Source organism: Balaenoptera acutorostrata, chromosome 11 (genome assembly GCF_949987535.1).
Source record: "Balaenoptera acutorostrata chromosome 11, mBalAcu1.1, whole genome shotgun sequence".
Lineage (NCBI taxonomy): Eukaryota > Metazoa > Chordata > Mammalia > Artiodactyla > Balaenopteridae > Balaenoptera > Balaenoptera acutorostrata.
Genome location: NC_080074.1, coordinates 48,129,814 through 48,143,367, shown reverse-complemented (window position 1 = coordinate 48,143,367; position 13,554 = coordinate 48,129,814). Strand labels below are relative to the sequence as shown.

Below are 13,554 nucleotides of genomic sequence, written 5' to 3'. Positions count from 1 at the left end.
CATATTTGATATAGGTGTACAGTATTCTAGTTCCATAGAATTTGGGCAGTGTCTCAGTGGATTTGACCTATCAGCTTTTCCCTCTAAAAGCCAGTAATAAAGATAACCAGATTATCTTCAGGTATTATGGCTTCTCATGATTGGTTTCAATTTTGATTGACTATATCTTGATAAAGGCAGATAAATGATAATGGCAATTGACTGTGGTTTTTATTAATTTTCTGCCTGCTTTATAAACAACAGAGAACTTGTGTGTATATGTATGTGTGTGAAGTGTTTGCTGATAGTGAATATGAAATTGGGAGGGAAAAGTAAGAAGTCAAATTTTGTATTCAGCAATCAGACTGAAGTAGTAAAATCTCCATTAGGGAAAAAGGAGTAAAAGAGCAGTCCTGTCACCCCCAACCCCCACCTACATTTGGCTCTCTTTACCCTTTATTATAATACAAGGTGGATGCATACTCTGTTGCTCAAGATGAAAAGTTGCTGGCTATAGAAAAGTCTTCGTACTTCAGTGTTGTGAAAGAGTTGATTTTATGATGGGACACATGTATCAGCATGTTAACAGTAAAACTCCTGGCTACTTTAGAAATAGAATCACAAGAAAAAGTTGCCATTAGGGATTTGGTCTTGTTTTAACCCAATTGGTAAACATATTCTACTCGTTTAATGCTACAGTGTCTGTTTCAGTAGCTTATAATAAAAATTTAGAGGTTTCTAATAACCATTCTAATTCCTTGAACGATTAAATTATGTTCACTATATTTTGAAAGTAAAAATATTAGTTAATTTAGAATATGGAAATAGTAATTACTTTTTAATTGGTGTAGTGGTGTTCTTTCTTTTAAGCATAATTTTATTCTAAAATTATTGTTGCTTTCTCTAAAATAAATATGATCAGTCTGGTAGAGACTAACGTTTGTTTCACATACCCCTAGTCAGTTCATTCTCATTCTTCTGCTAAAGAGATCTTTTTTTGACATGCACAAATATTTGATGTGGCACCCTCTACTTACCATTGTTTACTGCAAAGTAAGCCCCCCACCCCTTTTTGCCCTTTCCTGCTTCTCCCGTCATGAAGCTTACAGTTTGGGGAGAATACAAACATTAAACTATTAGTTGTATGTCTGAGAGTCAGTGTACTATCGTGGTTAAAAGGGGGGACTCTAGCAGATTGTCTGGGATCATATCCCGTCTCTGTCACTTACCAGATATGGAATCTTGGGCACATCAGATATGTGACCTTGGGCAAGTTACCCAACGTCTCCAGTTCTTAGTTTTCTCATCTAAAAATGAAGACTAAATAAGTAAATACATGAGGATTACATACATGTTTATATAGTTATTACTAAGTAAATTATGAAGATTATATAAATACATTTTGAAACATTTGGAGTATATTGCCTGGCATTATAGTAAGTGGTCAATAAAAGTTATTTCTTATTATTGTATAATTATAGTTATGATAAAGTATTTTCAATGACTGCAAACCAGGGGTCCTGATTTAGTATGAAAGTTTCAAAGAATGGGAGAAGGAGCATTCTACGTAGAGATATCAGCCTATGCAAAGGTCCGGAGGCGGAAGAGAACTTGGGTTTGAGTAACTGAAGGTGTGGCAGCAGTTTAGTGGTGACAGGGGACCTGTGGAGACAGTTAAGGTCAGAGAGGTTACATAGGGCCTTATAAGCCTTATTACTGATTTGGAAAGCTGTTGAGGCATTTCAATCAGCAGGGCCATGACTGTTAAATTTTTATTTTAAAAATTTACTTGGCTGATGTGGGAGAGTAAATTTGAGGTGAATGAGAATGGATTAATAAAGACCTGATTGAAGGATATTGGAAATGCTTGTTCTCAGAAATGGCGGAGATGGAAAGATATGGATGATTTCAATAAATATTTAGAGTTAATCTGCTCAGCTTAAGTTTTAATTGTTGAAGATGTCAGGGGTTACAGATGGCATTTTCCAGACATTATCATGTATAGGAACAACTGTGAATAACCCAAATTAAGCTGAGGCATAAGGTTGTTGTTGGATTTTGAGATAATTACTGCTGCAAAATTATGTTAAGGTCGTGATCGCAGGAATATTGGTCTGCATCCTTTAGGGGAAATTAACAAGAGATACGAGAGTAGGAAAGTGACAAAGTCATTGTAGTGGTTATGAATATGACATCATAGTAAAGTGTTAGTTGAGGGAAGTCTTCACCTAGATTTTTGTACCTGGCTTTCCCGTCTATATCCTTGCCCTCTTAACCTGGCATTGAAATTTAGCCTATTTTTCCTTACCACCTATCATTGTCCTTCCAGACATCCTCCTTGTTGGCTGTATTAAAAGTTTTGTGTTTCTGGGCTTTCTCTCACTTCCGAGAACTTATGCCTGCTGTTTCTTATGCCAAAGTTTGCTTCATCTCCCACCCTACACTCTTCTCCTTTTTTTAAAATAAAAAAAAAATTGGGGGGGCTTCCCTGGTGGCACAGTGGTTGAGAATCTGCCTGCCAATGCAGGGGACCACGGGTTCGAGCCCTGGTTTGGGAAGATCCCACATGCCGTGGAGCAACTGGGCCTGTGAGCCACAACTGCTGAGCCTGCGCGTCTGGAGCCTGTGCTCTGCAACAAGAGAGGCCGCGACAGTGAGAGGCCCGTGCACCGCGATGAAGAGTGGCCCCCGCTCGTCGCAACTAGAGAAAGCCCTCGCACAGAAACGAAGACCCAACACAGCCAAAAATAAATTAATTAATTAATTAATTTTAAAAAAATTTTAACATTTAAATATTTGTTCAAATATTACTTTATAAGATCTTTCTGTTGTTTCCCTCAGATAGTTAGATATTCCCTTATTTGTGTTCCCAAAACACCTGTACAGATTTTCATACTGTAATTGTTTATTTACAGGTGTTTCTCCTAGCTAGGCTGTGAGCTTGTTCAAGACTTGGGGCTGTTACTCAGCTTTTGTGTTCATTAGCACAGTTTCTGGCATAATTCATATAGGAAACCCTCAGCATGTTCACTGAAATGTGAAGGGAGATCAGTCAGAGGGCTAAAAAAAAATCTAGTCCATAGCTTAAACTAAGAAGGTGATAGGTAGAATGGCAAAAAACAAATGTGAAAGCCACTGTGAAGAAAGATTAGAATGTGATGATATGCAGAACAGAACAGGAGAAAGTAACTTGGAAAGTCAGTTTTAAATATTACTGATTTAGTTTATTAAAATGTACTTCTCATACAGAAATGTCTAGCAGCACTTTAAAATATGCTGCTGGAACCTTAAGACTGGAGATAGATTTCAAAATCAAACTATATTTGTTTGCTATCAGGAAAAGGACCACTCTGCCATGGGATGTGTTTCTGTTCCCTGGGAATAAGATTCCATGCCTGGGCCAGCATGCCAGCATGATAGACAATAAATGATTTTAGAGTAAGTTCCTCTCCAGAGGTCTTGCTGAAGGAAAATTGTGCAAGATTAAATACTGCCCATCCTGCCTTGGATATGATCTATTTTTCACCCTTTCCTATCTGTCTGCCTATCTATCTACTTATCTATCTATCTATCTGAATTTATTTTTGAAGTTTCACTTGTAAAGTGTCCTACTTTGTTTCTGTGACCATTTAAAAAGCTCCAGGCCTTGCCTCTTATTCCTTCCCTTTTGTAATTACTGTTCATCCCACCTGGATCAGGGGCCACTTTACCCGTCTTTGAAGTTGTTGGTTAAGATTATCTCAAGTTTGAGGTTTTGTGAATTCTTCTGTGAGTATTCTCAGTTACTGCATTTGGCTTTGAAATATTATATTTAGATATTAAGAATGTTTGACCTTAGGAACTCATAGCTAGTCCTAATGAAGTAATGAAGGTGTTTACTGGGAAAATCCAGCCAACTTAGTGCTTCCATTCTGCTTGTCAGTTTAATTCCTCTCTACTACATTTTGAGGCCAACTCTTTTTTTGGGGGGGGGGCGGGGTTGTCAGGGTGATAGAAAGAATTAGTGTAAGCTAACATGTGTGTGTGTGTTTGTGTGTGTGTGTGTGTGTGTGTGTGTGTGTGTGTGTATATATATCTCCTGATTAGTTCTTATGGAATCAAAGCAAATATAAAATGTCTTAGTTACATGTTTTAGATCTGTATTCAAAAAAGACTTAAGAAATATTGCTTTTGGTACAACATATTTCATGTATTTTTCTTGGTGAAATCTCAAGTTTTTACTTCTCCTTTGTTAAAACATGTGATACGAGAGTTGAGAGAGAAGGTGGTCAGTTAACAGAATTGATATAAGCCCTTTATATGTTTGCTTGAAGAAAGCTGACAAATTGTATATACCAAATATTTGAACAAATTTTATATGTAATGTAGAATGAAGTATGATTTTGTTTTTAAATTAGTTTTTAAAATTTCTGTTTATCAAATTGACTTTAATATATATGATATAACCAGTAATTTTAATATATTTCAGTACAGTGTTGACATATCCCCTACCACTACCACTGTAGTCTGAGCCACCATCATCTCTCACCAACCTGTTTCCCTGCTTCCACTCTTGTCCCCTCTTTTGTCCATTCCTTACAGAGTAGCTACAATCATATTAAATATATACATAAATAAAATATGCCAAATTATGTCACTTAAACTGCCCACGGATCCTCTCTCTCTCTCTTTTTTTTGTTTTTGTTTTTTTGTTTTGTTTTGTTTTGTTTTTTGGCTGCGTCGTGCAGCTTGTGGGACCTTAGTTCCCTGACCAGGTGTTGAACCTGGGCCCATGGCAGTGAAAGCACCGAGTCCTAACCACTGGACCACCAGAGAATTCCCCCAAATCCTCTTTTGACTTCTCATTTCACATAGAATAAAATCCAGAGTCCCCCAGGCCTGCAAGGCACATGATCTGCTCACACTAGTATCTCTGACTTCAGTTCCTGCCATCTTCCACTGAATTCATTCTGCTTGAGCTGCACCACTGAGGACCTTGCTGTTCACTTTGTACTGACTGCTCTTCCTGTCTGTCTTTACCTAGTTAGTTCCTTTACTTCTCTGCTTCATTGTTACTTTCCTAGTTTCACTCTTCCTGGCTAGTCTAAAATACTTTTCTACTCCATTTCATCATTCTGTATGGAATACAGGACACACCCTTTAAAATTAAATAAAACTAACTTTTTTTTTTTTTTTTGGCTGAGCTGGGTCTTTGTTGCTGTGCGCTGGCTTTCTCTAGCTGCGGCAAGCGGGGGCTACTCTTCCTTGTGGTGTGCAGGCTTCTCATTGCAGTGGCTTCTCTTGTTGCAGAGCACGGGCTCTAGGCACGCGGGCTCAGTAGTTGCGGCTCGCAGGCTCTAGAACGCAGTCTCAGTAGTTGTGGTGCACGGGCTTAGTTGTTCCACGGCACGTGGGATCTTCCCGGACCAGGGCTCAAACCCGTGTCCCCTGCATTGGCAGGTGGATTCTTAACCACTGCACCACCAGGGAAGCCCAAAACTAGCTTTTTTGAAAAACTTACTATGTTGTCTTCCTTTTTCTTTCTGATTTTGCCATGGATCAGAGAATTCTTTGTTTCATACCAGTACCCATCCCTGGGACTGGGGCTTGCATTTGAAGGCAGAGTATTACACTCTTACCTCTTTTCTTTTTTTTTTTTTTTTTTTTTTTTTGCTGAAGTCATGTAAAAATAATTAGTATTTTCACTGTTGTGTAATTTCTGTGTTGAAGCACACAAAACAAAAATGAAATTCTACATGTTTGTGTTTTCTCTCCCTCCTTCTGGCACACACACAGTGAGTCTGGGAAAATTTGGTATTGATGAAAGAGAACATTTCTGTTTTCCTCTGTCTGAGGCATTTCACGTGTTTAGTTTTGCTTTCAAAACAGTAAAACCTCTTTGCACAGTATTAGAGTGAAGTTTTTTTATTCAGTACAATTAATTTCAATTTTAGGATTCTAAGAGTCTGTAATTGGTTTTGATGATAAATGTTACATCACAATTGTTAAGAGTTCACTTTGCATCCATTTGACTTACGTACGTAAAATTTGATGAGAGATATCCTGGTACGCTCCTGAAATTTTAGTGAATTCTGCAAGTTTCATGCCATTTTCCTGTGTTTATCCTTTTTTAGAATTAGAACTCAGTAGTAATTGTCCTTTAAAGAGAATTAAACGTATCCTTAACTTTTACAAAACAAACCTTTAAAATCTCATGTGTAAAGAGTCTTAATTTACAGACTCTAAAGTGCTTTTTTCCACTGTTACTTTTCTGAAATAAAACTGACTAAAAAAACACCTCTCTTTCCTATTAGGGACTACTTAGGGGGTTAGAGGCTAGGCATGAGGGATCCTACCTAGTCCCTAAAATTACATTCAGAGTTATAGAAGCACTTGCCTGAGATTCACCAGGGAGTCCACTGCCCAAAGAAAATAAAGTATGTTCTAACAAATTAATAGATCCTTGAAAATATCTTTCTGTATTTCACACCTAAAGAGATATATAGCCTAAAAACATAAAACAAAGCAGTGGTTAAGTTGTCTTCAGACTGGTGTTCATATTTAACTGAATAGCTTTTTCTCAGACTTCAACAGGAAGAATACTTAAATATTTGAGTTTCTTACAGATTTAACAAGGAACTTAAAATATAAAGCAATTATTAAATAACATGGATGTTTTCAACAAACTTGCACATCAAATTTGGCCTTAAGCTCTGCAGTATACCAGTTCACCATGTCTACTGATTAACAGTAGTAACTACAGTGTTTCATTTTGAAATGAGAAGTAAAAGAAAGTTCCTTTTTTCTTACAGTGGAAGAAAATACCCTTACATTATGGTACACTTCATAATGAGTATACCAGATGGATGTCAAATTTGATGAGTTTTTCCCCATTTTTTTTGGTGAAAAAATATAGTCACTGTGTATTCTAGTCTTTACAAATCTCTCCTATCATGACATTTCAGTTTACTTTGAACTGCAAAGTACTATTAGGGATAAGACACATTGACCTTAATTAAATAACCTGTCAATTGATAGTTTTGGAAGCTTTATACAGGTCACCTTATGGAAAAAAATAAAATAAAATAAAAATTAGCACAGATTTAGTAATTATCTTGATGAGGGCTCAAAATTACTAGTGTTGGATATGGTAAAGACTTAAAAAGCAAAAGAGTAAGCAGGTTATGTAGTAGAGATCATAAATTTATACCAGGATGATGAGTGAAAAAATTATCCTACTATTACATGAGTGAGAGCTTGTGGCTTGAGATAAGATTTCCAGTGTGCCATTATACATGGACTCAAAAAGTGCTGTATCTCAGTAAACTTAGATTGTAAGTGAAGATGATATGCTCTGGAAAACATAATTTAAAAAGTAGGTGTAGTGATGACAAAGACACTAATGTTGAAGATGCATGTGAAAATTTTGAATAATTAAACCCAAACAATTTTTTAAAAATCTTTATATGGGAAAATTATATTGGGTTGCCAATTTTCAAGAATAAGTGATATTTTTTCTTTTAAAATAATTGGAATCATTGCATGTGACAGACTTTAAGTTTCTCCTCTTGATTTCAGGGCCTGAAAGTAAACATTTACTACTGCACTGTTACGACTTTCTCACCTGTATCATTAATTCTTAGTTGATCTGTTTCTTTATCTTAGCAATGCTCCCTTCATTTTATGTTTTCCGCATAGGAGTAAGGTAAAGCCTGACATTTTCCAAAACGTTATTCTTGATAAAAGTAATATTTTTGTTTAGGTGACAAACAGCATGTTTGGTGCTTCAAGAAAGAAGTTTGTAGAGGGGGTCGACAGTGACTACCATGACGAAAACATGTACTACAGCCAGTCTTCTATGTTTCCACATCGGTCAGAAAAAGATGTAAGTTAACCAGTTAAGCTGTGTTTACTCAGTAGTATATGTCTGTCTCTTTCTGATTCCTGAAAAGCAGTATATGAACTGTAGAGTACCACCTTTGGTTGAGTGACTATGTTTTAGGCATAGTGCTAGGCCCTGGGGATACAAAGATGATGAGCTTTCTTACATTCTTATTGGAGACAAAATGTTATATGATTCTCAAGTTAGGATATGGTAATACTGTGGTAGGAAGTACTCAAAAGACATGGGGTAAACAAGGTATTACTTCTAGAACATCCATTGTTTTTTTAATTTGTGAAATAACTTGCTTTTATATTAAAACAATACTTTTATAAAGAGCAGAAAGCTGATTTGTACAGATTTAAAGATATAATGTCAGGCTGCAATGAAACCTTTCCTTTGCTTTCTAATATTCTGGTTATAATCCTAGACCTCAGATAGGCAGACCATCTCTCCTCTGTTAGCTATAAGTATGCTACAATAGAAAAATTTTGAAGAACTGTATTCAAAAACATGGAAGATGATATATTATAGAAGTATGAGTTAAATGCTTTGGAAGGTTAGTAGTTCAGTAATCCCTTTTGGAATGAAAGGATTTAGAACACAGCCAAGTCATAATTAGCAAATTGATAAAATATTTTAAAATAAATTCCATTGTTGTTTTCAAATTCTGTTAAGCTACTTTAAATTTTACGCTATATACTGTAGTCAAACCAGTTGCATTCTTGTGCTTTGTACCTGCCCAACTTTTTTTTCCCTTTCAAACTTTTATAAACTTGCTATTCCTAATTTCCCTGTCTATACAGCAATTTACTCTAGATATTAATCTAATGAGATTCTTACTGATGTTTTAAAACACTTTCAAAATTCTAAGTTTTGTAACAAATGCCATCATTTTTCATTAAAGTTGATCATTAGTAAATTACTTCCTGTGTCTTAGAATTTCACAAATAGGCTTACTCAAGGTTTAAGTTAGAATTTTGGTGGGATTTTGTTTTGTTTTGTTTTCCTGTTTTGGTGTTATTCCCCTTTATTTTTATTTGAAAATTGTGTCATTTTGGCAACAGACTATCAAGCGCATTATTAGGACTCTTCAAATTTTGTGTTTGGTGGCTTTCTTGTGCAGTTGAGTAGCTGACAGAATAATGTCATCTAATTAATTTTCTGTTATCTTACTGCCTTTCTAGCTATTTGCTATTTGATGTAAATTATAACAATTATTTTTTACATAAATTTCTAAGCTTAAGATTTAATGCTATAGTTAAATAATTTGGGATGTCTTTCCGGTAGCATCACTGCAGAAACTAATCTGCATGTGTGTTACTGTGATTGTACAGTGCAAGTTAATTTTGATGCAAAAATGGTAGTGGAATATTACTTATTGATGAAAAGCGTTCTTTCTTATCAGGAAGATATAAAGCTTTCAAACTGAAATTCTTTAAAAAGTATGTGCAGAAAATGAATGACAGAGATGTCTGTCTTCTAGGGAACAGAAATACTGTATTATATGTCAGAATTTTTTAGTCAGAATTCTTACATATAGTCATATACATATGTTAGTTACTATTCCAGGTTAATTGTCACAGAAATAACAGAATGATTTGCTTCACAAAACTTTTTTTTTTTAATGAATTAATAAGGTAGTAAGACATGGAGATTAAGAATTTGGGCTCTAAAACAGGACAGATATGGGTTTGGATCTTGGCTTTGCCTATTAGCAAGAACTTCTCCAAGCCTCAGTTTTCTCATCTGAAAATGGGAATAATAATATAGTAGCTACTTATAAATTTCTGTGTTGCTGATACTTTTTTCATTACAAAATAATAAGGGGTATTGCACAAATTTTAGAAAATATGCGTGGGATCGGGGAGGGGGAAAATTACCAATAATGCTAGTCGGGAATAATTTACGGCTAAAATTTTGATTCTATATTTCACATATTTTTATTTAAAAATATATTAATAGTTAAATCTCTGGGCCATATTGACATGTCTTTCACTAGAAAGTTTGTACCAATTTTTACTCTCATCAGCACTCTCTGTGCCCTTGAGAATACCAGCTATTATCTTTAAGTTTTTACAGATAGACAAAAGAAACTTACTGTTTTAATGTTCAGTAAAACATTGCTTAATTTACACACACACACACACACACAGGGCAATGTGTCTTTTCCGTGTAGTTGGCCATTTTTATTTCTTCCTTTGTGGATTACTGTTTTTGTGCCATTTTCTATTTCTCTATTGAGAGGATAAGTCTTGTTTATTTGTCAGTGTTTTCCATATATTAAGGTTAATAACCTCTTGTCATAAATAGTTTTTCAGCTTTTTGCTTTCAGGTTTTTTTTAATATAAAAATATTTATCATTTTTATTGAATTTGACTCATCAGTTTTGTGTGGGTTTTTTGGTTTTTATGTTTTCAGTTTTTGAGATCATACCTAGGAAGACTTTCCCCACCTACTTTCTTCTAGCACTTTTGTGCTTAGTTCTACACATATAACTACATTCATTAGAAATGTGTTTTGGATTAAGGTGTGAATTTTGTAGTGCCAGATTACTCTCCTCGTGCCACCCCCCCACCCTCATAAGGTTATCTGGTATCCAGTTGTCCCAACACTTTTTTTATAGTTTAGATCACAGGTTAGAAGGCTTTTCCATAAAGAACCAGATAGTAAATATTTTAGGCTTTGTGGGCCAAGAGGCTAAATAAAGGGTAATATGTAGGTATTTATATAACCATTTAAAACGTGAAAAACCATTCTTAATTTATGCATCCTACAAATATAAGCAGTGTGCTGGATTTGGCCTGCATTCAGTAAATTGCCCACCCCTGAGTTAGACCATTCATTTATGACTAATTGGAATTCTCCCTTATATATACTAATGTCTGATTTTTTTGGCCTGTTTCTTAACTCTTGTTCTGTATATCATATTGATTCTTTGGAAGAACTACAACATAGTTGAATAGCTGTAGCTTTATAGGCAATTTTCACATCTTAGCCAGGTAAGGTCTTTCACATCCTTTACAAAAATGTTTTTTACTATTGCACATTTATACTGATGTTTACCTTCTTTCAGAAAGGTATGTCTCTCTTCTATTTCTGTTCTTTATGCCGTTTAATAAGTAGGGTTTTATGGTTACCGTTTTCATTACATTTTTCTAATTGGTTTTTACTGATATATGAAATAGTTTGTATGTGTATATATTTATTTTATAACCAACTACCTTACAAAACTCTTTTTATTAGTTTTTGTTGATTGGGAGTATGGGCTCTGGACATTCTATTTTATGAGTTTATATCTCAGTCACAGGGTTTACTAGCTGTGTCCTTGGGCAAGTTACTCAGTCTCTGTATGTCTCAGTTTTCTCATCTATAAAATAAGAATAATAGTACATGTCTAATGGGTGGTGGTTTTAAGGACTGAATGATAACTGTATGCAAAACTTATAGAAGACCAAATAGTAAATATTAAATGTTGCTACTATAATGAATAATAATAACATTATGCCATTGATTCTTTTGGTTTTTTCGGTAGTTATGTATATCATCTGCAGATAATGATTATTTGGTGCTTTATAAGGCTTTTGAAGAGAAAACATTTAAACATAATAAATAAATGACTGGGATAATTTTGTATTATTTTTCTTCCTGGCAACAGTGAGAAAATTATTTTAAATTGTAATTTATGATAAAGGAAAACTGGCCAGTAGTTCAGTGAATCTTTAAGCCAGCTATCCAAAAAAAACCCCAAAAGCAAAAAGACCCCCAAAACCTAACCAATTCCTGATTTACCCTAACCATAGAGCATAGAACGTAATTGTTCTTCATCATATGCATGGTTGTAGAAGTACTTGGTAAACTGTTCTTTATAAGATTGTGTGCTGATTAAATTGCTAAGTATTTCTTTAGGGCTGCTTCATATTTTCCAAGGCCTTTTATTTCAAGAGATGCCTGTACATGTATGTGTCTTTCAGAAGAATGCTGAATTTGCTGTTTTTGAGGTATAAAAGTAATATAAATATTACAGATATATTACTTAAATGTTTTCACAAGATTAAGTAAATCGTAGGCAGATGTGGGCTTGATTTCTCCCTTTCCCTTTTCCTTTTTTGAATCTTAGCGCTGTCATTTATTAGCTCTGTGGCTTTAGGCAAGTTATATGACCTCTTCCATGCCTTGGTTTCCTTATCTATATGTAAAGCTTGGATACTGATAGTTCCTGTATCATGTAATTGTGTGATTTTTAATTATTTGTTTTTAATTATAATCTTTTTTTGGAGACTTATAGAAAATGAAAAACATTCATATAAGACACAATAGACAACTCTGGGGGCAGTATAATCTAAGCAATTTTAGGGTTTTCTTAAAAACTATATCTGTATTTTGATTGCTAACGTATTTTCTAGTCTTTTGAGTCTGTGTTGCACTCATTTGGTGATTCTTAATTAAGCATAATCATTTTAGACGCACAAACTTGTGGGAACCTCTTTTCCCTTGTTTTAATATGTGCTGTAAAGACATGAAATGTAGCACCTATCCTTACTTTAAAAAAAAAAAAAACTCATGAAACTGATTAGAGTAGACTACTTCCTTGTTTTGACAAATGGCAACCATTTTGAACTCGTACCTAACTTTCATACTTGTGTTAGCCTACAGCAATTATGCCAACTAGGATTTCTCTCAGGCCAATTTATAATCAATATTTTGTTAAAATCTAGTATAAAATAAGGATACCTTCTATCACCATTATTGTTGTCATCCTCATGATTAGTGTTTAACTACATACAGAGTCATCCTGGCTGACTCTCCAGCTCATTGAATTTGTTTCTGTCTCAGGACCTTATGCTTAGTTTTTTCAGATCTTCACATGGTATTCTCTCTCACTACATCCAGGTATCTGTTAATCTATCTTACCCGAGAAGCCTTTCTGATCACTCTTTTCCTAAGTAGCCTTGTATATACTGTCAGTACTACTACTACTACTATATCCTTCTAACTTCTTTCTTGCATTTTAACAGTTACAGCAACTATCTCTTCCTGAAGTATGTATTTATTAATTATTTATTCTCCTGTCTACTCCACTAGAATTTAAGTTTAACAAAGGCAAGGACCTTGCCTCTCTAGTTTACTGCTGTGTTCTTAAACTTATTATAAGATGTAGGAGATAGTGGGCTCTTACTGAGTCTTTTTGTTAGAGAAAAGGAAGGAAATGAGTTGATACTGAAAATAACAAAATTAATATTATTTGCAGATACGATTATTTACCTAAAAAAACTCAAAAATAACCTTTAAAACTTTTAATTTGAACGTATATAAGTATGTCAAAATTTTATATGGCAACAATAACCTAATAGAGTTAAATGTAAATAAATCAGACTTTAAAGAAATTAGGATTAAATGTCAAATGATTTGAAGGCAGTGTTCTAAAAATCTCTTAAATTCATTGCCGTTTAAATAATCTTCAAACTCTGTTATTTTAAAGATAAAAGCCTATTTATAAAAGGGAGTTAAAATGATATACTTAAAAGATATAACAAATTTTGATACATCTACAAAAATAATTATGAAATTTTTCATCCAGTAAATAACAATCATAAAAAAAATCATAGTCAGAAAATACCATTTTATTCCTCTTCATACTAGCAAAGAGGGTTTTTGTTGTTGTTGTTTGGTTTTTTGGTTTTTGTTTTTAAGTGGAAGAGTAGCCATTATCT

The 13,554-nt window shown here is 34.3% G+C and overlaps 1 protein-coding gene across 10 annotated transcripts in view; it reads left to right on the top strand.

Moving 5' to 3' along the window:
* Positions 1-13,554, top strand: part of CNOT2 (CCR4-NOT transcription complex subunit 2) — a 113,595-nt gene that overhangs the window by 61,582 nt on the left and 38,459 nt on the right. For all 10 annotated transcript variants that reach the window (XM_057556432.1, XM_057556431.1, XM_057556434.1 and 7 more), the window contains one exon: positions 7,721-7,843. In XM_057556432.1, the coding sequence (XP_057412415.1) occupies positions 7,721-7,843 (123 nt within the window). Of the gene's footprint in view, positions 1-7,720; positions 7,844-13,554 lie in introns of those variants that run through there.